Source organism: Crinia signifera, chromosome 3 (genome assembly GCF_055691185.1).
Source record: "Crinia signifera chromosome 3, ASM5569118v1, whole genome shotgun sequence".
In the NCBI taxonomy this organism is placed as follows: Eukaryota; Metazoa; Chordata; class Amphibia; order Anura; family Myobatrachidae; genus Crinia; species Crinia signifera.
Window position 1 is genome coordinate 184986077 of NC_139219.1, and position 23579 is coordinate 185009655.

The 23579-nt window shown below is 42.7% G+C and overlaps 1 protein-coding gene across 1 annotated transcript in view; it reads left to right on the forward strand.

Moving 5' to 3' along the window:
• Positions 1–309: 309 nt before the first annotated feature.
• GABRR2 (gamma-aminobutyric acid type A receptor subunit rho2) overlaps positions 310–23579 on the forward strand; it is a 141600-nt gene continuing 118330 nt past the window's right edge. The window contains exons 1-2 of the mRNA XM_083177068.1: positions 310–531; positions 4871–4977. Of these exons, the coding sequence (XP_083033194.1) occupies positions 341–531; positions 4871–4977 (298 nt within the window). The 5' untranslated portion in view covers positions 310–340. The remainder of the gene's footprint in view (positions 532–4870; positions 4978–23579) is intronic.

Here is a 23579-nt window from a genome sequence, read left to right on the forward strand (position 1 = left end):
AATAAAAATTTTAACACTAAATTTGAAACTGGTTGAAAAATCCCAAGCTTTATCATGAAAATCTAACCAAGATTAATGCTCTGATGAATCATACAGAGTGTCTGTAATTGCATTGTGAACCACATGCCTATTATGTAAGGGGTTTAGTAAAATCTCTGTCCTAGAACCTTAGGGGATATGTAGCAAAGCACAGCCAAGTTCTCCTAGCCCCTAGAAATGGCCAGTGTCTATCATTCATGGGAGGAAAGCTTGTGATCTCAGAACATTATAGGAATCAGAAGCACAGCCTGCACACTGATCCGTCTAGCCAGTATGTTTCCCTGGATGAACAGCTGACTCAATGTGTGCACCAGTAGGGACTGTCACTGCTGGGAGAAACTGCAGAGCAGATCATTTTCTACCCACTATACTGAAAATGCCTAATTCGTTCAAACTCCTTCTGCTGATCTTCTGTCTCATCCTGCTCACAGAAAGCAAGAAGCATAGAAGGAGGAGATGGACAAATCAGATGGAAGTGCACAGACAGGCCAGGTAGGCATCTCTCCACCTGAGTACACATTTGTGCCAAGCTCTTCTGTGTCACACTGTCTGCTACCCTGAGATAGGTTGTGTTTTATTACTTGTATTGTGCTGTTGAGTACAAGAATTTGATCCTGTTATACTTGATAGCATTGTTCTAAAAGCAATTGAAATTACTATTCCTGCTTAATAAACACAATGAATAACATTACTTAATTGCCATCATAAAATTCTGTAATTAGATTTTTATCATGCGCTACTTCTAACTCCACATCATTTATCCGCAATGCAAAGGATAGTGCAGCAGACATATGTTTTTCTGAAACTCAACCTTTTGGTTGTGAAACTTCCCAAATACTCTATTTGAATACTGCTTGTTTCTATTTGGTAGCATTATGGAAATGTGCCTGTTTGAGCTATATTTATGTTATGTTTTTCCTTTGTATATTGCCAGTGATATTGCTGTTTATACTGAACAAGTAACTACACAACAATACTGTACATGCACGTTGTATGTGAGGGCATAATAATCTAATAATATTGAGCATGCATTACGATTTACTTAACAGGCTTAGATGTCTGTCAATTTGTTTCAGACAGGTTTCAAAATGTAGCCTGGGGTCTCTAACCAAACCAAATCCGTATAGACAGGGATCCGCTAATGAAATATTGGTACTGAGATTTCAAAGTAATGAATACGCTATGGAGAGATCCTTACAATACATTCTATTTGTTATTTAGATGAGTAACACACTGAGGTAATTATCACTTTATAATCCAAAACTTACTTGCAAACAGCAAGACGCACACGTCTCAGTGTCAGCTCTACGGTTAGCATAAATGTACTAAGACACGCTATGTCATGTTTAAAAAAGTCCTTAAAATGTAATATATTATCCAACATGGTTTTGGTGTATTTATATTGCCATAGGCTTCTGCTAGGGCTGTGGGAAGCAGTCTACAGCCAAGCAGTTTACTCCTGTACATATACCTGTAATGCGTTAATTCTGGCTGCACTTTGGTTTATGCAGGCAATAATAAGATTTGTTAGTGACTGGCCAAAAAACTTTTGCATTTGCACTGACAGTGAGGGCATCATTGGATGTTGCAGGTTAGGTAAGTTAAACTTGTAGTAATGGGGCACTTTCCTAATGTGTTTATGAAGCTAAATCACTTTTATAGTTTTTCCCCAAGTAAACAATCACTGGTTTGTGTCACCTACTTCCTTTAAACTTTAATTTACTTCACTTTCATATGCATTTGGAATTAAAGCACAATCACACAGGTAGAATGCAGTGGTGATAAGGAGGTAGTAATAATTCCACCATAATTAGGGGGTATTCAATCCCGGCTTCCGACTGTTTGAACATTTCCGACAGTTGGAAATATGGCCCGTTTTCGGTCCCCTTGCCAGTTTATCATCAGGTTCAAAGTTCCATCTGCCAAGCGGCAAAAAGGGGGGTGTTGGTAAAAACAGCCATGGATTGTCTAGATCCGGCCGTGAACTCGACAATCCACGGCTGTTTGCGGCAAAACGGACCGGACTGCTTTTAATGTCGGGTCTGTTCTGTTGAGCTGCCTCTTCAATGCTGTTGGAAACTAAGGCGCCTGCCTCTATTTCCCCTGTCGGAAATAGCAGCGGGGATGGAATACCCCCCTTAGCCTGGAATATCTTAAACTTATATGAAATGTGTGTTACTTGTTAATCAGGTAATCAAAGAAAAAATATATATTTCCTATAAAAATGCAACAAAGTTAGAAGTATGAGAATTTCTTGTTTATTTTTTTATGCCTAAAAGTATTATCATTAGAGTACAGTATGTGGCCACTGTTTACATTGTTGGTGTACTCTGGGTAATATCAGAAAGTAAATCTTTTAAACCATTCATACAATCTGTTAGGAGTCCCTATGTGCCTAGCGGTTATGTCATTATACAGAAATGTGTCTTGTTAGATTATTTGTTGCAGCTCATCCAAGAAGCAAAAAGCAAATTATGCAATATATTAGCCTCAAAAATGAAACATCTGCATTTATTTCCCTAAGGATGCTCTTGTGTGCGTCTCCTGCCATCATGTTATTCACTGCCTGACGTCTGAAATAAGGATTTGATAGAGTTTGAAAGTTCATTAATAGCAACATCTAGGAATAATGTAAAGCTTTCCTAATGCCTTGTAGCAAGCCAAGGTTTTAATTCTCTACAGATTAACTAACATGGTGTGAGTGACAGAGAACTTGAAGTTTGCACTTTGCTTATTACACAAAGCAAAAAAGAGAGGTTAATGTTTTTATAGTTAAAGTAATACCTGCAACGTTGTATTGAATTGGTCTAATAATTATTTATGTTTAGATTTACTGTACATATTTATATGTGGATGGGTCCATTATTGTTAACTATGCCCATATCAGTCCATACTATTGTTATGCGTCCTCGAGTCATGCGAGGTTAAGGCAGTGAGAAAAAAGGGTCCTCCAGTTGGAAACATAATGGTATTAATATAAAGGAGTTGAAATTGAATCTTCCAGCCTGACCTGCTTCACATGTTCTTCCAATTATCTCACTTATCCTAGTCTAAATTAAGTCAACAATGTACAGTAAGTGTTTTTTTATGTTTGTATTTTCAAACAGCAATAAATGTATTCATTGCAACTGAAAAATCAATGTAATAAATTGAAAAAAAAATTTTAAGGGTGAATTTAGTTTGGTAAATGTATCACAATGCAATAAAACATTGTCAACAACAAGACATATTTAATTGTAAATTAAATTACAATTTTAAAATTCACAAATCCACAAACTTGCAATGATCAGTGCAATATTACAATTTAAGTTTTGGGTGTGTCCTCAGAGTAGTAAATCCTTTTATTTTAATGGTAGTTTATTAAATAATTAGGGATGGTTTGGGCTGGTTAACAAACCACAAGCTTTCTTGAAGACCCTGTTTCCTTGAAGCTCTTGAATGATAGGTAACTGCACACCGGATTATACAGTATTCCTGCCATCCTGACCAGTACAATTGCCAAACCAAACAATAATTTTGTAGGCCATGACACTCTCTCAATTGTACACATAATAAAAGTTTAAGATATGTATGTAAAAGTAATGTGTAATATATTGGTATATGTTTTCATATTGGTATAAGCTTGTTATGGTGTTGAATATTGGTCTGGGAGTTGGACTGAACAATTGATATTCACTATGTTTAATGGATTGATGTTATATGTGTATATAATATATTTTTTTTAAGTGTGGGACAAATAATATTTTTTCACCTAAAGTGTTTTTGAAATTAGGATTCACATGTACACCGTGATTATACTGTAATGGCACTTTCTATACACATTCCCCAGACTCCCCTTGTAAGACCTTTCACCTATTGCCCCGCCCCTTTTCTCCAAAAATTGTGTACTCAACACTATAAATCGCACCACTATTAAATAATGGTGCTATGTGCATGATGTGAAAAAAGTGCACAGTAGTACAATGGCTCAGCATATTGTGCAGGCCAGTGCCCATTATATGTAGCACCATGAATAGTGCAGTCTGTCCCATAACAGCAGAACATTTTTATCACATAAAGCCCAATGGGGCAGATGTATTAACCAGCGTTAAGTGCAAAAATGCACTTAACGCTGGTTAACTGGGGGGGATTACGTCTGTCCCTAATGTATAACTAGCGCACCTAACATGCGCTAGAGATAGCCCGCCGAGTTACGCTCGGCGGGGCTGTCCCTGCAATCCCCCTCAGGGATTAACGGCCGGGGCGATGTATTAACAGCCTTCAAGGCGTTAATTCGCCCCGGCCGCTTCGCCAGCTCAGGGCTAGCGTTGTCCTATCCCCCACTATGGGGACAACGCTAGCCCTGCGTCTGGCTTGGGCTGCGCTGGAGATCTTGCGGTTTTTGCGAGATCTCGCGCATGCCCAGTAAGCCGGGCAGGGGGGGCGACGGGGAGTGCGCATGTGCGGGGCGGCGAGGGAGCCGATAAGGAGAGCCGTTAACGCTGGGCATAACGGCTCTCCTTATCGGCTTGGGGGATGTTAATACATCTCCCCATAACGAGTGCCCGCTTCTCCTCGTTATGCAGGAGAAGCGGGACTCGTTATTTCACAAACGTAACAAGCTTAATGATACATCTGCCCCAATGTTTCATATCCAACCAGAGTGATATCATACATCCTTGTCCTTTTTGTCCCATTTGTTACATGACATAAAGGATTCCTATGCTTCTGGTTCGTTAACTGTATTTATATGGTATGAAGTATCATAGATGTATCCCCACTATAGCAAACCATTATGGTACAGAATGTCCTCAATGAAACGTGTTCAATAACTAACATTTTTCTTTTACAGTCACCTATATAAAAAGAACCATGATCTTACTAAGCTTCGAAAAAATAAAAATGACCAGCTTCTTAGAGTTGATGAACATGATTTTACTATGAGACCTGCATTTGGAGGTAAGACCTGCTCTACAGTACTGTATGACCAATTCATTTGCTTAAAAAAAACAAGAGATGTTTGAAAAAGTCGTAAACAAAAGGTGTCGTGAAAAAAGCAGTAGAATATTTAATATCTGTATGCTGTATGCTGTATAATTCCTATATTGCTGGTAAATAAGTTCATAATAAGATATGATATTGACCTTTACTCATACCCTCCAATATGAACCAGTCCATTAGGTACAAAATGCTCTGTTACTGGACTTCCCTGCCAGTGGCAGTTACAGAGGTTGGACTCTAGCACAGTCCAAAATTCAAAGAGGGGGGGTTACATCAACTGCCAGTGAGTCCAGGACAGTAGTGATGTTTGGGTGGCATTTGGTGTGGCTCCCCTTTTTGAATATTGGACTGTGCTGCAGCCCCACCACTGCAACTGCCACTGGTAAGGAAGTCCAGAAACAGAGCATTTTGTACCTAATGGAATGGGTCATGTTGGAGGGTATGCTTTACTGTATTTATTAGTGGAAAACTAGAAAATGTGACATTAATATCACATATACTCACCGCTCTAAATAGAGCCTTGCTATCTCTGTAAATCTGAAATATTAATAAAATAAAAACAGGGTACAGTATCAAATAATATACTGCTAGTGAATTTAGCCCCAGACTACAATGAAGAGTGCATGTTATTGAGAACCCATAATATGTCTGCTAGATTACATTTATTTATTGGTGTTAGATGTATGTATTATATTTGTCTGTATTTTGCAAATGTATATTGCTTTATAAAGAGTAAATCTGATGTTATGAGCTGAAAATGTGCACATACTTTAATGGTAACTTTATCTAGTCTGTCTGTTTTGCATAGTATGTGGATTCACATATACACAGATAATCTAATTTGGGATGAACATTCAAATGATACTCCTAGGCAAACTGGGTGTGTTATCCTTATATTACTAATAGGGGTGACATTTCTGCATATGGTGTAATCCTATTCTGGGCTTCATTCCAGAAACCTCTAAAGGGGTGTTCACATGGTGTGATTTTGCTTGCGATTTGATCCTGATTAGATCTCTACTATATAGTCTTGCCTGCACAGTCTATTTTATTGTTCGATTTACACAAAATGGGAGCGCGCATCAGGAATGAGGCTGAAAACCGTTCTATGTCCATTTGATTTAATTTTGGCTAAATAGTCAAAAATCAATCACAAAATCTCAGTGTGTGTACACAGCACAAGTCAGAGGTTCCCAAACACGGTTCCATGCTTGGCCATAGGTGACTTAATTAGTACCTTGGTCAATTTGATTTAACCATCTGTTCGTAGCCATGGATAATACTGTACTGAATGTCAAATCTGGAAAATCTTGGGGTGTCATTAGGACTGAGTTTGGAAACGTCTGCTCTAAATTCTGATCTCATCACTGATTTTAAAAAGTAAGTCTGTATGAATTCCAAAAGGTCTTTAAGAGAGTTAAAAGATGGTATTATATGTATGGAAATATATGGATTAGCTTCAGTGTGTCACACATGGGGCATTATTCTGCTCGGAGCGGCCAAACGTGCGTACGTTCGCCATTACCGCACGCTAGCCGTACGCGGCCGTTAGGGTTAAGTCCACCCACAAATCAGCCGCTTACGTACGGGCAGAAATAACGTAGAAGGGGAGTGGCGTACAAATGAGCGTACGGCAACGTACGCGGCCGGCCCAGCCCTTACACTCCGACAACTGGCGTACAACTGAGCGTACGGCAACGTACGCGGACGTCTTTCGTCCGTCTTCCCACCGACTTCTTGCGGAGATCTGAGCGTACGCCAGCTTGCACGCACGGGTCCCTATTGTTTTCAATGGAAAACACAAGTTATGTCACCGCTCGTGAGAGTGAGCGTACGTCCGTGTACGCTGGCATACCCTTCACATATATGGACCTGCAAATCTTCCCTTTCAACTACAAATCTCACAATTGATTAATTAATCTATTTGTTATTCAATTATTGTTTTCTATTAACTCAATTGTCTACCTCAATAAAGACCTAATAAAACTACATTTGAACCCTCATTACATGTATATTTGTTATGTTCTAATGTGGCATTTTAAGCACTATCTATGTGTCCCCATATTGCTGTTATTTTTACATCAAGTAATGTTGGTGTTTCTGTATATGTACTAAATTATGTCCATAATTACTTTGTCCACAATGTGTAACATGTATACCTACCCTGATGTTATGTGTGATGTTGTAATCGAACAACATTAAAAATTCATGCATTTTTACTATGTGTTATTTTATTCAAAAACACACACATTCACACATCAATCATTACCCCTCACCTCAAATTACAAGTATAACTTACAGTACACATCTGTATGTACCTACCCTTACAAGCCCTCTAACATATTTCTGATTAAAAACAAAGGCAATTTCGAACTGTACATAAACGTTTATTTGGCACAAAAATAATAAGGGGGGGGGGATAAAAAAAAATTAAATTCGGGCCTCCAGAAGGCCATACAGGATCTGGAGGTACAGGAGGGTGAGGACAATCTCCCGCATTAGGGCTGCCACCTCCTCCTGCTGCTGTCCAGTGTCTGTAGGGAAGGGATAAAAATAAAAAATTAATATATAACATACACAAATGTTTGTTGTATTTGTACCTAAAAATAAGTTGAGAGTTATGTGTGAAGGCCACATACATTTTTAAACTACATTGAAGATGGGTCTGCTGTAAACACAGTACTACAAAATAATATACTTAATTAACTGCAGGGGATATATATATATATATATATATATATATATATATATATATACACACACACACACCACATGAAAAGCCTGTGTTTGTCCCTCTGCCCCTTACTCTGGTGGAGACCTCACAGTCCTAGTGCTGCCTCTGATTAAAATCCCTCCCATGACTAAGCTGCTGCTGCTGTTCTCCATGGACCTGAGAAGCATGTAATGAGCTCCACCAATCAGAGCTCAGCACAAACTTCTCAGCCTCTGTCCTCTGGTGCAAAGTGTCATGGGACTTAGTCAACTCCCAGAAATGCACTGCACACTTGTGCAATCAGTGTGCCTTGGCTCCCGATGCTCAGCACCATAAATCATTGTCACATTGGCAGATAGGTCAAGCTGCAGCACTACCCCACCCATGCACAAAACATTTAGCTAAAAAAGAAAAAAAACAACTTACACATTTTTTTGGTCAAAAATACATGACAACCACAGGGGGCCCCTAGCTAGAGGGGGGCCCAGGGGCACTGACCCCTTGTGCCTCCATTATAATCCGGCCCTGTGTTGCACATCATGCTGGGAACTGGAGTTACCCAACACCTGGAGCCACATAACTACCACACCACTAATGTCGGATATCTCATTGGATGTACTGTTATGTCAATTATTCAAGGGGTGAGGCATGGCCACACTCAAAAAAACCACCAAGGGGACCCTTGTTCCTGGAGAAGGACAGGACACACCTCATGGTCGCCCTGCAGTGATATGTTGCAACTAATGTTGATGTTGGATACACATATGTGGTTGTTGTGATTGTTGATGTGTAGAAATGTGTAGGTAAACATTAGACAAATTATTTACTTACGGCTACTTGAGCCATCCTGGTCACCGCTGGTTGGCTGTGCGGTGGTTGGGGGGGTCTGGAGCAACGAGAATGATGGTCCCGGAGTCTGGACCACGGTAGTGGCTGTTACTGGGGAGTGGAGAGGTTTGGGGGTGGGTGGTGGAGAGGTATAGGGGGGTTGGAAATGGGGTGGGGAGGGGGGGGGGGGTTGGGGAGGTGGTGGGGGTGGGGGTTGTGGAGGGGGAAGGGGATGGGGAAATTGTGTGGGTCCAAACAGCACCCTGTGTCTCTTCTTCTTCCTCCTCCTCTTCTTCCTCCTCCTCCTCTTTCTTCTCCTCCTCTTCCTCCTCCTCCTCTTCCTCCTCCTCCTCTTTCTTCTCCTCCTCTTCCTCTTCCTCCTCCTCCTCTTCCTCCTCCTCCTCTTTCTTCTCCTCCTCTTCCTCTTCCTCCTCCTCCTCTTCCTCCTCCTCCTCTTCCTCTTCCTCCTCCTCTGGCTGCTCCGGGGCTGCCTGGTCCCGGCGTGCCTGCTCCCGGGCTTCTCTGGCGGCTCTTGCCCGTGCTGCAATGTTCATGTTGATGGCATAGAAATCGAAGATTGGGATTCATAAAAAAGGGGGAAAGAAAAATTCACATTAGTCATGCTCATAACCTTCCAAATGATCATTGCTGTGATATTTCAGACATTTATCATGCTAACTATTTGATATCCTACACCAAAAAACTGAGCAACTACTTAAACCCCCCCCCTATACCCCCCATATACACCCATATACACCCCCCTATACCCCCATATACACCCCATATACACCCATATACACCCCCCTATACCCCCCCTATACCCCCCCTATACACCCATATACACCCCATATACACCCATATACACCCCCATATACACCCCATATACACCCATATACACCCCCCTATACCCCCCATATACACCCATATACACCCCATATACACCCATATACACCCATATACACCCCATATACACCCATATACACCCCCCTATACCCCCCATATACACCCATATACACCCCATATACACCCATATACACCCCATATACACCCCATATACACCCATATACACCCCCCTATACCCCCCATATACACCCCATATACACCCATATACACCCCCCTATACCCCCCATATACACCCCATATACACCCATATACACCCCCATATACACCCCATATACACCCATATACACCCATATACACCCACATATACACCCCATATACACCCCCCTATACCCCCCATATACACCCATATACACCCCATATACACCCATATACACCCCATATACACCCATATACACCCCCCTATACCCCCCATATACACCCCATATACACCCCCATATACACCCCATATACACCCATATACACCCCCATATACACCCCATATACACCCATATACACCCCCATACTCAGCAACCTATTTTTAAAAAGTACACACAACATTGCTAAAAAACGCAGACATACTAGTAATCAAAACTTACATCGGGCAATATGGCGGCGAAGGCTGCACAGTAGAACGGGCTGCCGCCGGCGCAGGTCTGACCAGCGCCGCTCAACCTGCCCCAGGCTTCTGCGGATGCCGGTCGTGGAAAATATCAGGCGGCGGGCAGAATTATACGCCCGCCGCTTGTCCGCATTCGAAACATATGGGCCCCTGGGCCCCAGGTGACGGTCCATGACGTGGACCAGGGCCAACAGCTCAGGGGTCGAGAATGGCCTAGCTCTGTTTGCTGTCATGGTGGCAATGGCGCAGTTATTAATTGCAGGTACATATATCACTTTTGGTGCTTGCTGATTGGTTGAAAAAATTGTTTGTTTGGTATTAACTTTATTAATCCCTCTTACATTAACAAACTGGATGCGAATAGAAACTTACGCGGACCGTTCCGATATACACACCACAACCAACAGCATGCATTCAATGTATAGAGAGGAACTGTATATATACAGTGTGCGGAAAATAATACACGCACCCCCGTCTACTCATAACTACGCTGCTTAAAGGGGGCTCAATACACCGATTGCCATGAAGAGAAAAGTACTGTATATATAGTATGCGGAAATTAATACACGCAACCGTCTACTTAGAACTACGCTGCTTAAAGGGGGCACGATACACCGATATGCATGGAGAGGAGTACTGTATATACAGTAGGCGGAAAATAATACACGCAACCCTCTACTTATAGCTACACTGCCTAAAGGGCCACAATGCAACATGTTGCTGTATGACAATTTCATACACATTACATATGTAAGGAAAGCATTATATCGTGATGTTTTGAAATGTGACTCACAAAGCATACACGAACTCCAACAGATACCAGCTGACAACACTCGTCATTGGAATGACAGGTGCCCACATTTCACGATGTAGCACAATGCTCCACAACCTGTGTATGTGCATATACAGGTGTTTGATCAGGTGTGTTGAGACCTGCGTAATTTAAGCGGGAATTATCGGCGGGAAATATCGGCGTAAATTTGCATCTACATTGCGGGAAAAAATATACGCCCCCTTGTTCATGGCGGGAGATTAACATATAAATATTCAGTCAGATGCAGCCCACAATTGCTGCAAACATGTCTGACTCAGACGATTCTGCAGCAGAGGACGCTCTGCAGAGAGCTACAGCACAATCCATGCTTGATGCACTCAACAAGAGGGAACAGGAGCGGAGAAGGAGGGCCCAAGAGAGGAGTCGCCTGCAAGATCAAGCGGGCCCCTCAGTAACAGGCCCTGGTGAACCTCCACCAGCTCCACAAGGGCCAAGCAACCAGCCAGAACAAGAGGTTGCATCTCTCCAAACAGGTGTGACCCAGCAGGTGCATGGTGAGAGAACTGGGGCCACCAGAAAACGTGCTGCAACATCTAGGGTGATGACTGAGCAGGATACCACCACCAGAAGGAGAAACCCTGCATTTGTAGAGGCCGAAATGCGAATTCTAGTGCCCAGGGCACGCGAATGGATTGAATTGGCAACCAGGAAGCCGGGTGCCAGTGCAAGGAGAAACCTTTGGGACAAGATCACAGAGGAAGTGAACCAGGTGTCACCAGTGGTCAGAACTTGGGACGCGGTGAAGAAAAGGTTAGTGTGTTTGTCAGGGCAATTTTTCAGCAGTCTCCAGCAGGAACTGAGGCCCTTATTCTAGTTCACTCTTTCTGCCCAAATATTTCTTAGATGGACAAAACCATGTGCACTGCAGGTGAGGCAGGTGTTACTTGTGCAGAGATAATCAGATTTGGGTGGGGTTTTACACCTGCCTCACCTGCAGTGCACATGGTTTTGTCCATCAAAGAAATATTTGGCCACACATGGCAAAAAAACATAAGATCACCCACACTAGGAAATGTCACGTAGCTAGGGGTACCACATAGTCCCTTTAATTCCGGACACATATTAATTACACAGGTTCTGTGGCTGGCTGACTTCAAGACTCCACTTCACCTAATTTTAAACTGCCACAGAACCTGTGTAAGTAACATGTGTCCGGAATTAAAGGGACTAGGTGGTAACCCTACACGTAGCACAGTGGTGCACATATCTCATGGTGATATTTGTATTTTTAAACTTGTAGGTGGACTGACTTCAAAAGTGCCCTGAAGAGGAAGATGACTGACCGGTACAACCACAGCATGTCCACCGGGAGCGGTCCTATGCCTGACCATTTGGAGTATACCCCCCTGGAGCTGGACTCCTGTGACGTCATCGATGTGGGGGAGATCAGGGGGATCTCCAATATGGACAGTGAGCTCCCGGCGGAGGTCTTTGCTGCTGCTTTTGATGGTAAGTCACAGTAATGCATTGTATTTAGAAAGATATTTTTTATTGCGTATGTGATGGTGACATTGTTTTCAATTCTTATCCTAGCAGAAGCAGAAAGTCAGGATGTACCGGCAGCATCTTCCTCTGCAGAGCCACAGGTGGAGCAGGTGGTCCAGCCTCCACCAAGACGTCGCCCCCAGCCCCAGCCACAGGAGACATGGAGTGAGAGCCTGTTGGTGACGCTGGACAGGATCGAGCAGCAAGGGGTGGATGCTGCGATCCGTCAGCAGCAGGTGGCGGATTTTCTGGCGGAGTGGAAGGCCACAAACCAGCTGCAGGTTGAGGCGTTGAACCGCATTAATGAAACTCTGACGGCTGGCATGCTAAGCATTGGCCAACACCTCAGCCGCCAGAATGAACTTCTTGCGGAGCAGCTGTCCACCGCCAGGTCCCTAAGGGACAATCCCCCATCTGCTGCCCCACCCCAAGCTGCTCCCCAACCTTCCACCTCGGCTGACCCTCCTGTGTCGACTAGGGGAAGACGCCGAAAGCCAGCTGACCCAAAGGCCCCTGTCCCCAAGGCCCCATCTAAAAGGGGCAAAAAAGGGCCCAAATGAGACCTGGTTCACTTCCTCTGTGGTTGGAGGCCAAAGGTTTAAATTGCACTGGACATCCGCTTCCTGAGTTGCCCATCGATCCATTTGCGTGCCATGGGCATGAAAGTTCGTATTTTGACCTCTACAAATGCAGGATATTTTTTTTGGTGGTGTGTATCTTGCTTAGTATTCACCCTGGTTGTTGCAGTACGTATTCTGGTGTCCCCATTTCTTTCACCATTGCATTTGCAGGGTAACACATGTTTGTAAATATGCAACCTCTTGTTCTGGCTGTTTTATTATTTGTGTGTCTATTTTATTTGTTTATTTGATTTCTCACATTAAAGTGTCAAGCTGTGATGCTGAACAGCAAATAAATTTATTTTACACATTAAAACAAAATTGTGGTATGTGTAATTTCTTGTGTGAAACAAATACTAGATTTATGTGTACTTACTGACCAGGGTATTTTTGAACATTTGTTGAAGTGTGGTCGAAGTTTCCCATGTGTAACCCTCTCCATGGCCATTCCCATGTTCCTATCCAACTTTTCCCTGCTAATTAGTTTGTGTCAGCACATGTGCAGAGCAACTTAATAGGTGAGAAAGCAGTTTGTGTGCAGGTGAGGTAGCTCCTACAGTAGTAGGTAAAAGCAGGTCCAGAACAATGCTTTCCTCATGGAGTGGGTGAGGCAGACAAACAAGGGTGAAAAGGTACATTTGTGTAGGAATGCATATGTGTCCTCCCTAAAAAAAGATGTGTGAATGGGCCAAACATGATAAATTAGCTTGTGAACAAACATGCATAACTTTTAAAATATATATGATTTGACAGTGTCATAAGCAGATGTAGGAATCCTTTGTTAGAGAGATGACAGTGCAATAATGTGATTGGTGGCATCTTACATCCAGAGTGTAGTCAAATCCAAATCATAGCAGATGAGATAGTGGTACAGGTCATAATTTTGGGTACTATACAAAGATTGTGTGGAAAATAGTGGTCATGGGCTTCAAACATTGCTGAAACATCCTTTGTAGGTGTTAGATGTGGTTTATGTTATTGTATCCTAAATACAAAACCTATGTTAGTATTAGAGTGAACACGTTGACACATGTCGACTTGTGTAGATTGAGTGTGCTACTGCGTAAAGTCTATGAAAGCACGTAGTGAATGTGTCTGTTTAGCAAATACCTACCTTAGCGTATAAAAAGATTCTTACCTTAAATTAAACAAACCTTTAAATGTGGAGAAGTATAGAAACATAAGCTTCCAATGTGTTTGCGTGCTGCATGTGTGGCTTGCAGGCAGTGAAATCATGGTTTGGAGTTAATAGACTGCAGCATTGCTTATTACATTCAGGTGTATGTGTTTGAGTAGTAATCAGCGTTAATTAGCCAACTCAGGCGCACGCTGGCATGCGGTATCTGTAGGGGTGGTTTTAGCTGGCGGTTGGCGGCCGCCTGTTTGGTGTCCGAAACGAACGGTGCCTTAGTCGATCGTGCGGTAGTAGCACCGCTCATTTTTGGTGCACACCCCCGTGTACGCCCATATTTACGCCCATTTTCCCTCATTATTTCGGCCGCTCCCATCAACACGCCCCTATGCCGCCCCATTACCCGTACGCTCGCGTACAGGTTTTTTCGCACGTTGAGACACCGGCCGTAAGCGTTGTGGAGTGTTCGCGCCGGCGCATTAGCGTATCTGCACATGCGCAGATCGTAAAAAACCCCGGGACGTACGCGTACGGCCCGGACGCTCCAACCAGAATAAGGCCCATGGTGTGTTAAAAAAAAAAGAGTAGGAAGATAAAGTGCAGTAACTGCAACAGAAATGTTTTTTTTTTTTTCCCCCAGACAATGTACCCTGATTAGTGGCTTATTTCCTTGCCATCAAGGTCCTATAGGCATTGGGGAGTTATTACTTTAAATACTAACCATTGACCTGTTGCAGCATAAAGTGGTATTGAATTCCACGTCAGTCCACTCCAACCTTTTATACATGGTTATATTTTTCCTTTGATTCTAGAATTGCAATGTATTTGTACATAACATATTGTATAAGTGCATATGGCCACCTCTGAAAATCATCACACATGTCACCCAGGTATAGCACAGTCCTCTGTAATCAAGGCACAGTAGGTAGTTTACTAGCGAGGCACCTTTTGTACATGTAATAAGTTTAATAACCAGTATACAGTATTTTGAAAATGTGTGGCACTAACACTGATATCGTAGGACAGTATAAGTACAGATGAAGCCATTCTTACCACTCTCTCGCTACTGGTGGCCCAGAAGATAGAACATGATATGTATTGAATTATATCCCGATATCCCGATATCTCCATCACTGTTAACAACTCGACAATCTACCCTACCCCACAAGCTCGTTGCTTAGGGGTCATCCTCGACTCTGACTTGTCATTTCTTCCCCACATTCACTCTGTCTCCAAATCATGTTAAATGCATCTAAAAAACATATCCAGAATACGACCGTATCTCACACAAGACACTACTAAATCTCTTATCCATGCACTCATTATATCCCGCATTGATTATTGCAATAGTCTCCTTACTGGTCTTCCCAAGAACAGACTCTCACCACTACAATCCATTTTAAATGCTGCTGCTAGGCTGATCTTCCTTGCAAAACGCTCATCATCTGCTGATCCACTCTGCCAGTCCCTCCATTGGTTGCCTGTATCTTACCGTATTCAATATAAAACACTTCTACTCGCATATAAGGCTATTAACCATACTGAACCAGCATATATCTCTCTACTTATCACAAAATATATCCCATCTCGACCACTCCGCTCTTTACAAGATCTGCGTCTCTCTTCTGCATGGATCACTAGCTCACATTCACTATTACAGGACTTTCATCGGGCTGCTCCCATCCTATGGAATGCCCTTCCATGCATAATAAGACTCTCCACAAGCCTCCAAACTTTCAAGCGTTCCCTGAAAACGCACCTCTTCAGGCACCAGCATATATCTCTCTACTTATCACAAAATACCTCCCATCTCGACCACTCCGCTCTGCACAACATTTGCGTCTCTCTTTTGTACGGATCACTAGCTCACATTCACTATTACAGGACTTTCATCAGGCTGCTCCCATCCTATGGAATGCCCTTCCACGCACAATAAGACTCTCCACTAGCCTCCAAACTTTCAAGCGTTCACTGAAAACGCACCTCTTCAGGCAAGCCTATCATATTTAAGTTCTACATGCATAACCTCTCTGAGGCACTTATGTATTATATAGCTTCCCTTCTGGACGTGTAACTTGGTGGGACTGCTATGCTATTACTGGTGCCTGTCCTTGTGTTTCCCCCCTATATCCCTATAGATTGTAAGCTTGCATCAGGGCTCTCCTACCTCCAAGTCTGTCTGTTGTTACCCAGTTTGTTTTATTATTGTCTACTATTGTAAAGCGCGACGGAATCTGCTGCGCTATATAAGAAACTGTAAATAAATAAATATCCACTGTAGAATGCTGTGAATCATGACTTTTAACAACGACAAATGTTGTTACTCCTTTTTTAACCTTCATGTTTATAGTGGATGTTATCAACCAATAGCTTTCTGTAAATCAGGAAAACATGGCTTTGGAGAACTTTAACAAATGGATTCTTAAATGTTATTTTATTGTGAATACTGGACTATGTCGGTGAAACAGTGGCACAATGCCCCCAAATTTCCTGGGTGCAGAGAGGCCAAGGACTGCATCGCATTTACAGTTTCCTTTGCTTTACAATTCCCCTAGTGACTGCAAGTCTGAGAAAGGTCAGACTCAGGGCTGCCATCATGCTGCCAATTGTGGGGCCCGGGACTGTCAAAATAGGAAGGACCTGCCCTTATGACACACATTATGAGCCAAAATTCATGGAGATAGAGAGGGACAGCCAGGACATAGGGACAGAGAGTGACAGTAAGGACAGAAAGATTGACAGCAGGGACAGATAAGCTTAATATATTTGCAGATCAGTCAGGTCTCTTATTCCATTGACACAATTGTGTATAAACTGTATGCATGCATAGAAATCTCTAGTGACGTCAGATGTCTTAGAGCATGGAGAGGTAACCAATGGTCCTACCACAGCTAGTCTGATCATGCCAAACTACTGTATATAACCAAATTTGCACACACTGATGAAATCCCCTATAAAGCAAACATATTATTTTAGGAGTAAGAAAAGCAATATAAGATTAATATTGGGAAAAGGTTATAAAGCAATGCTGGGCCCCCCCCCATTTAATGTGCAATACTGATTTGTTTTATTACCTTTTTAATTACCACGGGGCAGGCCAGGCTGGCTGCTGAGCTGCTGTTTTGCATTGCTTCTCTATCCAGTCCCCAGGTGCAGGCTCATGACAGACATGTGCACAGCACCAGCTCCTCTTCTGTCTTGCATGGGTCACGCTGCGCGCTGGAGGCTTCCTGTGTGGGATTTCCAGCTTCCTGGACCCTGCTGCCCACTGCACTGCCTGTATCAATGTCCAAGGTGGCAGCAGGCGCTGGTTGATAATGAAAGTCGTCTCTGTATCTGCAGTGGGGTGGGCTGCAAGCTAACCGCGGCCCGCCGCTGTTGAATGTGAGGGCACAGGTGCGGCAGCTCAGTGGCTGTGTAGTCAAGTGAAGGGGGTTGCTGGGGATAGAGCTGCCAGGGCCCTACCCTCTGTCAGAGTGGTCAGGACAGTTGTCCCCATAGCACCCACCTAATAGTGGCCCTGGTCAGACTGACTAAGGGTTGCCGTCACAGATGAACACTGCGATAGTCGCAATGTGCTTCAAGAACTGCAATCATGTCGCAGTTTTTGCAATCACAAATGCAGGAATGAGGTGGTATGCTCCTCCTCCTACATTTGCATTGCTAAGGCTTTAACTCTCTCCACTTTATTACTCTCTCCCTATGTCCAATTAAAGTCCCTCAATTCATATTATGGAACATTATAATGAGCTACAGTTCATTTTATAGCACATTACAATAAGCAGGTACAGGGGCATAACTTGATGTCTGCAGGCTTTAAGGCAAATGTTTGTAAGGCCACTATTTACCATCCAATGTTGAACAATTTATATTTACAGTGTAAACGTGGACATGTCCCATGATGGATAGATGGACATGGCCATGTCCATCTATCCCGCTCTCGGTGCGGATGAGGCATGCCCCATTCCTGGCAATGTATGTTTGAGCACGAGAGATGCTTGTGCATTCCCATTTCAGTGAACGGCGCACCGATGCGGGACCTCTGGAGTGCCGGCAGCATAGAAGGATGTGGTGCCATCTGTACATCCAAATGTGAATGAGCCCCAAAGTATGATCTACTTATTGGTGAAAAGACACAGTCAGGTGTGTAGTATGATCACATTTCTATGTTTCAAGGGCACATAAGCAGCTGAAATTCATAGCCAACTTGTCAAGGATTTCAGTGCAAAGGACATGTCATGCAAACCGGTTTGGGTGATGGATATGCTTGGCCAGCCAGGTCACTGCTCACTTTGAATGTCTGTTGTGCCTTTATAGAAACCATTAACAAAACCATTATGTATCCAGTTTGCGTTTTATATTGTCTTAACTCTATAGTACCTGAAAACCGTTTACATGTTTTTAAATAACTGTACACCTGTAATATAACTTTTTCTGAGATTTAATGTTATTCATGAATTGGCAAACCCTGACCAAAGTAAGGGCCTTATTCTGGTTCACTATCAGAGGCAAATTCCTTCTCAAATGGACAAAACCATGTGCACTGCAGGTGGGGCAGAATTAGATTTGGGTGAGTAATTTTGTTTCTGTGCAGGGAAAATACTGACTGCTTATTTTTACACTGCAGTATAGATCTCACTTTAAAGTAAAACCCCACCCAAATCTAATTCTCTCTGCACAAGTAACATCCTGCCCCACCTGCAGTGCACATGGTTTTGTCCATTTGAGAAGGAATTTGCCTCTGAGAGTGAACCAGAATAAGGCCCTTAATTTGGAAAGTACTTTTGTGTATTACTGGCTTTAGTCTGATTTCTATTCATATACCAGAATCTTGCTTTTGCCGGGGCTATGAAGTGACTAATCAGGAGTGTTATCTTGGGAGAAAACGTATCCCATTCACTGCCTTCATTTTGTAGTGTATCTGATTGTGACAATAACTATAATTGGAAGACTTTTTGTTGCAGCCTGGTTACTGCAAGTTTCATTGTCAATAGCAGGATGTCCTCCTATATAATAAAAGGCTAACGCTGCTCCTCACCTCTGTGAGGGAATTCAAGTGTTTTGTGCAATGGCGGCCATTAGATGTTGCACCATTCAACTTCATCCGGGGGTCCTGACAGTACTGTTCCGTTATGATATAAGGATATTGAGAATCTGGGCGCCTCAGAGGGTTGTGCCTATGGACATACACACTGGTGTCTACCCCTTGTGACCCCCAAGATAATGTACAATATTATTGGAATGGTGTATGCCACTTGTGAAAAGTGTACACCATTCCTATATTACAGTGCTGTTCCGTCATTTTGACAGGCTGGTAACGAGTTACAGTATAAATTTCTTGAACAAGTGTGGTTCAATGGGTCTACAGTAAATAGGCAATTGGTTGACCCCATATGGTCGACTTGCAAATGATTGACTATAGAAAGGTTGACTGTGTCTAATGTCAGAAGGTACAAGATATTGTTAGGATGAAAAAACACGTAAGTGCTTGATACAGAAGTTTGAAATTTAATTTTGTATGTTTCATCATTTGTGACCCACAGTTAGTGAACCATGTACCCTCACAAGGCTCGCTGTGCTTGCAATGCTTTGGGCAGGTTACTTTTCCCAATTGTAGTCCCACGTGGATGGTAAATTAAGCTAAAGTTGAAGTGACAACCCCCCTTAAAACTGGTGTCGATCATGGTCATTTCAACCTTGTGTAACTGTCAACATTAGACTCTATTGACCTATTACTTATGTTGGACTTTTGACCATGGTGATCTATTGCAAGTCGACATGGGACTGACCTATTAACTGTGTAACTAGATGCGGTCTGTCCAGTGTATGGAACCCATGTTGAACTTGGCTTTTTTCCATGCCCTTCAGTTAATCGCATTATGTTGTGTGCATAATGATGAAGTCTAGCAGTCAAAGAACAAAAACTGGCAGGAAAGTTTAAGGTTTGTGCCAGCACAAGGAAATCCCAACACATCATTTGATTACACTGTTGGAATACTGTAGATAAACTACATTTATATTTAAGGATTACATCTATTGTTATATTTAATGATTAGGTTTATTTTACATATATGTGTGTGTGTGTATATATATATATATATATATATATATATATATATATATATATATATATATATATACACTCCAACAGACGTGCTAGCACTCCAGTCACTTGAAACAATTTTCTTTATTTGTAGCAATCTATGGCAACGTTTCAATACAATGAAGTATTAACGTCAGGCTACTGATACATAATGGCAGCATGCTTAAATAGCACAAAAACCCCGCCTATATATATATATATATATATATATATATATATATATATATATATATATATATATATATATATATATATATATATATATTAATTAGCATTTTAAATTATGGGCTAGACTTATGGGTTAAAAATAAAAAAAAGAATGGCCTGCATTATCAGCAATACTAATTACTTTTATAGAGGGTACGCACAGTGACAGTGGCGTAACTAGGAACAATGCGCCCCCCTCCCCCTGCCGATTTTGCCCCCCCCCCCAAGTAATGGTAAACACTTACCCTTACCCCTCCGCATGGCGCTGCCGCATTCAGGGACCCGCAGCGCAGATCTCCGTCTCCTGCAGTGATGAGAAATGACCATCAGAAAATGGCTTCCCCTAATAGCAGACAGTTTTTAAGGATGCTAGAGGAGGAACAGCAGACGGAGCCAGGAGCAGGAGGAGACGGAGAGCCAGGACTGCACACACAGGCGAGTCCCGGCCACAGGCGCATAACCATAGCCCCACAGACTGGTGCCCACACTTACTTAGCACCTCCCCACCACAGCGGGGGCTGTGGGACTATAGTTACGCCACTGTACGGTGAGATATGCACTATTTAAATTGAATGGTTTTTCTACATTCAATGCAGATTCGATCCCAATGCGCACTCCCGTGCATTCTCTGTGAATGCTGTTGCTTTGAGGCTCAGATTGCCCCTAGGCCCCACTTCCTCTGCACCCAGTTCATGCACCTGGCATCAACTCAGGGGGGCCAGATGCACTAACCTTCAAAAGTGTTAAAATGGAGAGTGATAAACAACCAACCAATCAGCTCTTACCTGACATTTGTAACGCAACAGCCAGTTAGCATATGTCATTTTCAGCCACATCCTGTAAAATGGCAGTTGGGAGCTGATTAGCTGAGGCATTATAACCTTCCACTTGATCACTTCTCCGGGCTTAATAAATCTTCCCCTGAATGCCTCATGTGCTGCCATTGATCAGATCACTATTTTGGTCTGCAGCTCACACTCAATTAGCTTAGCTGCTTCCGCCAGCAAATAAATTGTGTAGAGGATTAGCGCACAGTGATGGCGGTACTTGCTCCTTTAGGTGACTGATAATAGGGCAAGGGGAAAACTACTTACATGCATCTCACAGTTTGCACACCATGCCACAAGAGATACACACCATGAAATACACAGTTTAACCACTGGGCAGCGGTTGTTCCACGGATGAAAACCCGGCATCTACAGTAAATGATAAGGGTCAGACTTACATTTGCACAGACTGGAAAAATCATTTGATGGTTAGTAAATTATGTTTGGATTTGCAGATGAATAGCGATAATTTTGTGATCAATTGTGAATCAAGCTCTTAGTTGGAAAGTTTTCCACATTGGCAAAGCTAAATCAGAGCTTGAGGTGGGGTACAGACGCTGCTGGTGAGAGTGTGTGTGTGTGTGCCACTCTTTTTGGCTTTGGGTGCACCACCCTCAGGGCCGGACTGGGACCAGAAATAGGCCCTGGCATTTTTGAGCACACAGGCCCACCTGCAGGAGGCGGGACCCTTGCGCGACAAAGTCGCGGGCCAAAATGGGGCGTGGACTCATGGAAAGGAGGCATTACCCATTACACATTATGGAACACACCATAATGCACATTACAGAATATGACACAATCAATTATGCCCATTACACATTATGGCATTTGCACACACCATAATGCCCATTACACATTATGGAACATACCTTACTTCCCATTATAGAATATTACACAATCCATTATGCCGATTACACATTATGGAACACACCATAATGCCCATTACACATTATGGAACACACCATTATGCCCATTACACATTATGGAACACACCATAATGCCCATTACATATTATGGAACACATCATAATGCCCATTACACATTATGGAACATACCGTACTGCCCATTATAGAATATTACACAATCCATTATGCCCATTACACATTATGGAACACACCATTATGCCCATTACACATTATGGAACATGCTGTTATGCCCATTACACATTATGGAACACACCAGAATGCCCATTACACATTATGGAACACACCATAATGTCCATTACACATTATGGAACACACCATAATGTCCATTACACATTATGGAACATACCGTACTGCTCATTGTAGAATATTACACAATCCATTATGCCCATTACACATTATGGAACACACCATTATGCCCATTACATATTATGGAACACACCATTATGCCCATTACACATTATGGAACACACCGTTATGCCCATTACACGTTATGGAACACACCGTAATGCCCATTACATATTATAGAACACACCATAATGCCCATTACACATTATGGAACACACCTTCTAATATAGCCATGAAAGTGAGTGCTTAGTACCAGTGGGAACACACAGATATATATATATATATATATATATATATATATATATATATATATATATATATAAAGTAGTTTGGCGGCCTGGCACTCACCCAACGGGGTACAACTGCCTGGGTGCCTTCCGGGTTCAGTGAATAGTCAAAATAACTCACAACAGCGGCACTCAGCAGGAACTTTTCAACAAGTGTATTCAAAACCAAAAACCAACGTTTCGGGGCCCGTGGTGCCCCTTTGTCAAGGTGTGGGTAACAATAACAATCATAACAGGTCTTACCTACTGTATATAGCAGGTGAAACATAGAGAAACGAGGATCAGCTGCACGATGGCGCCGCGTCCTACGCCGGCGGAAATGGTCATGGACGGAAGTGTAGAAGGCAGGAAGCCGGGGTGGAACGCAACCATCCGGGTTGCTTGATACGCAAGCTGCCGGGGTTGTCAGGGTAATGCAGTGGCTATGGAAACGCGGCGCGCTCGTGTCACTGAAAAAACAAAACAAAGATGTGGAGACATGTCAGTTAACACAAAAATAAGAAGAGTGCTCTATACATAATCGTGATCAGAATTATAATGTAACTGTTCTGGTGTGTCGGATGACTGAAATAATCAGAGCAATATGTGAATGGGTGCAAACGTAAAAGTGTCCACATGTGATGTAATAAAAGTGTTTAAAATATTTAAAATATTGGCCTGGCCCCTCCGTGTACGGTCCAGTAGTGAAGGGTACATCTGATGGGTGCCTGATAGAACTGCATCCATCAGAGAAGTATTTGATGTATCACCG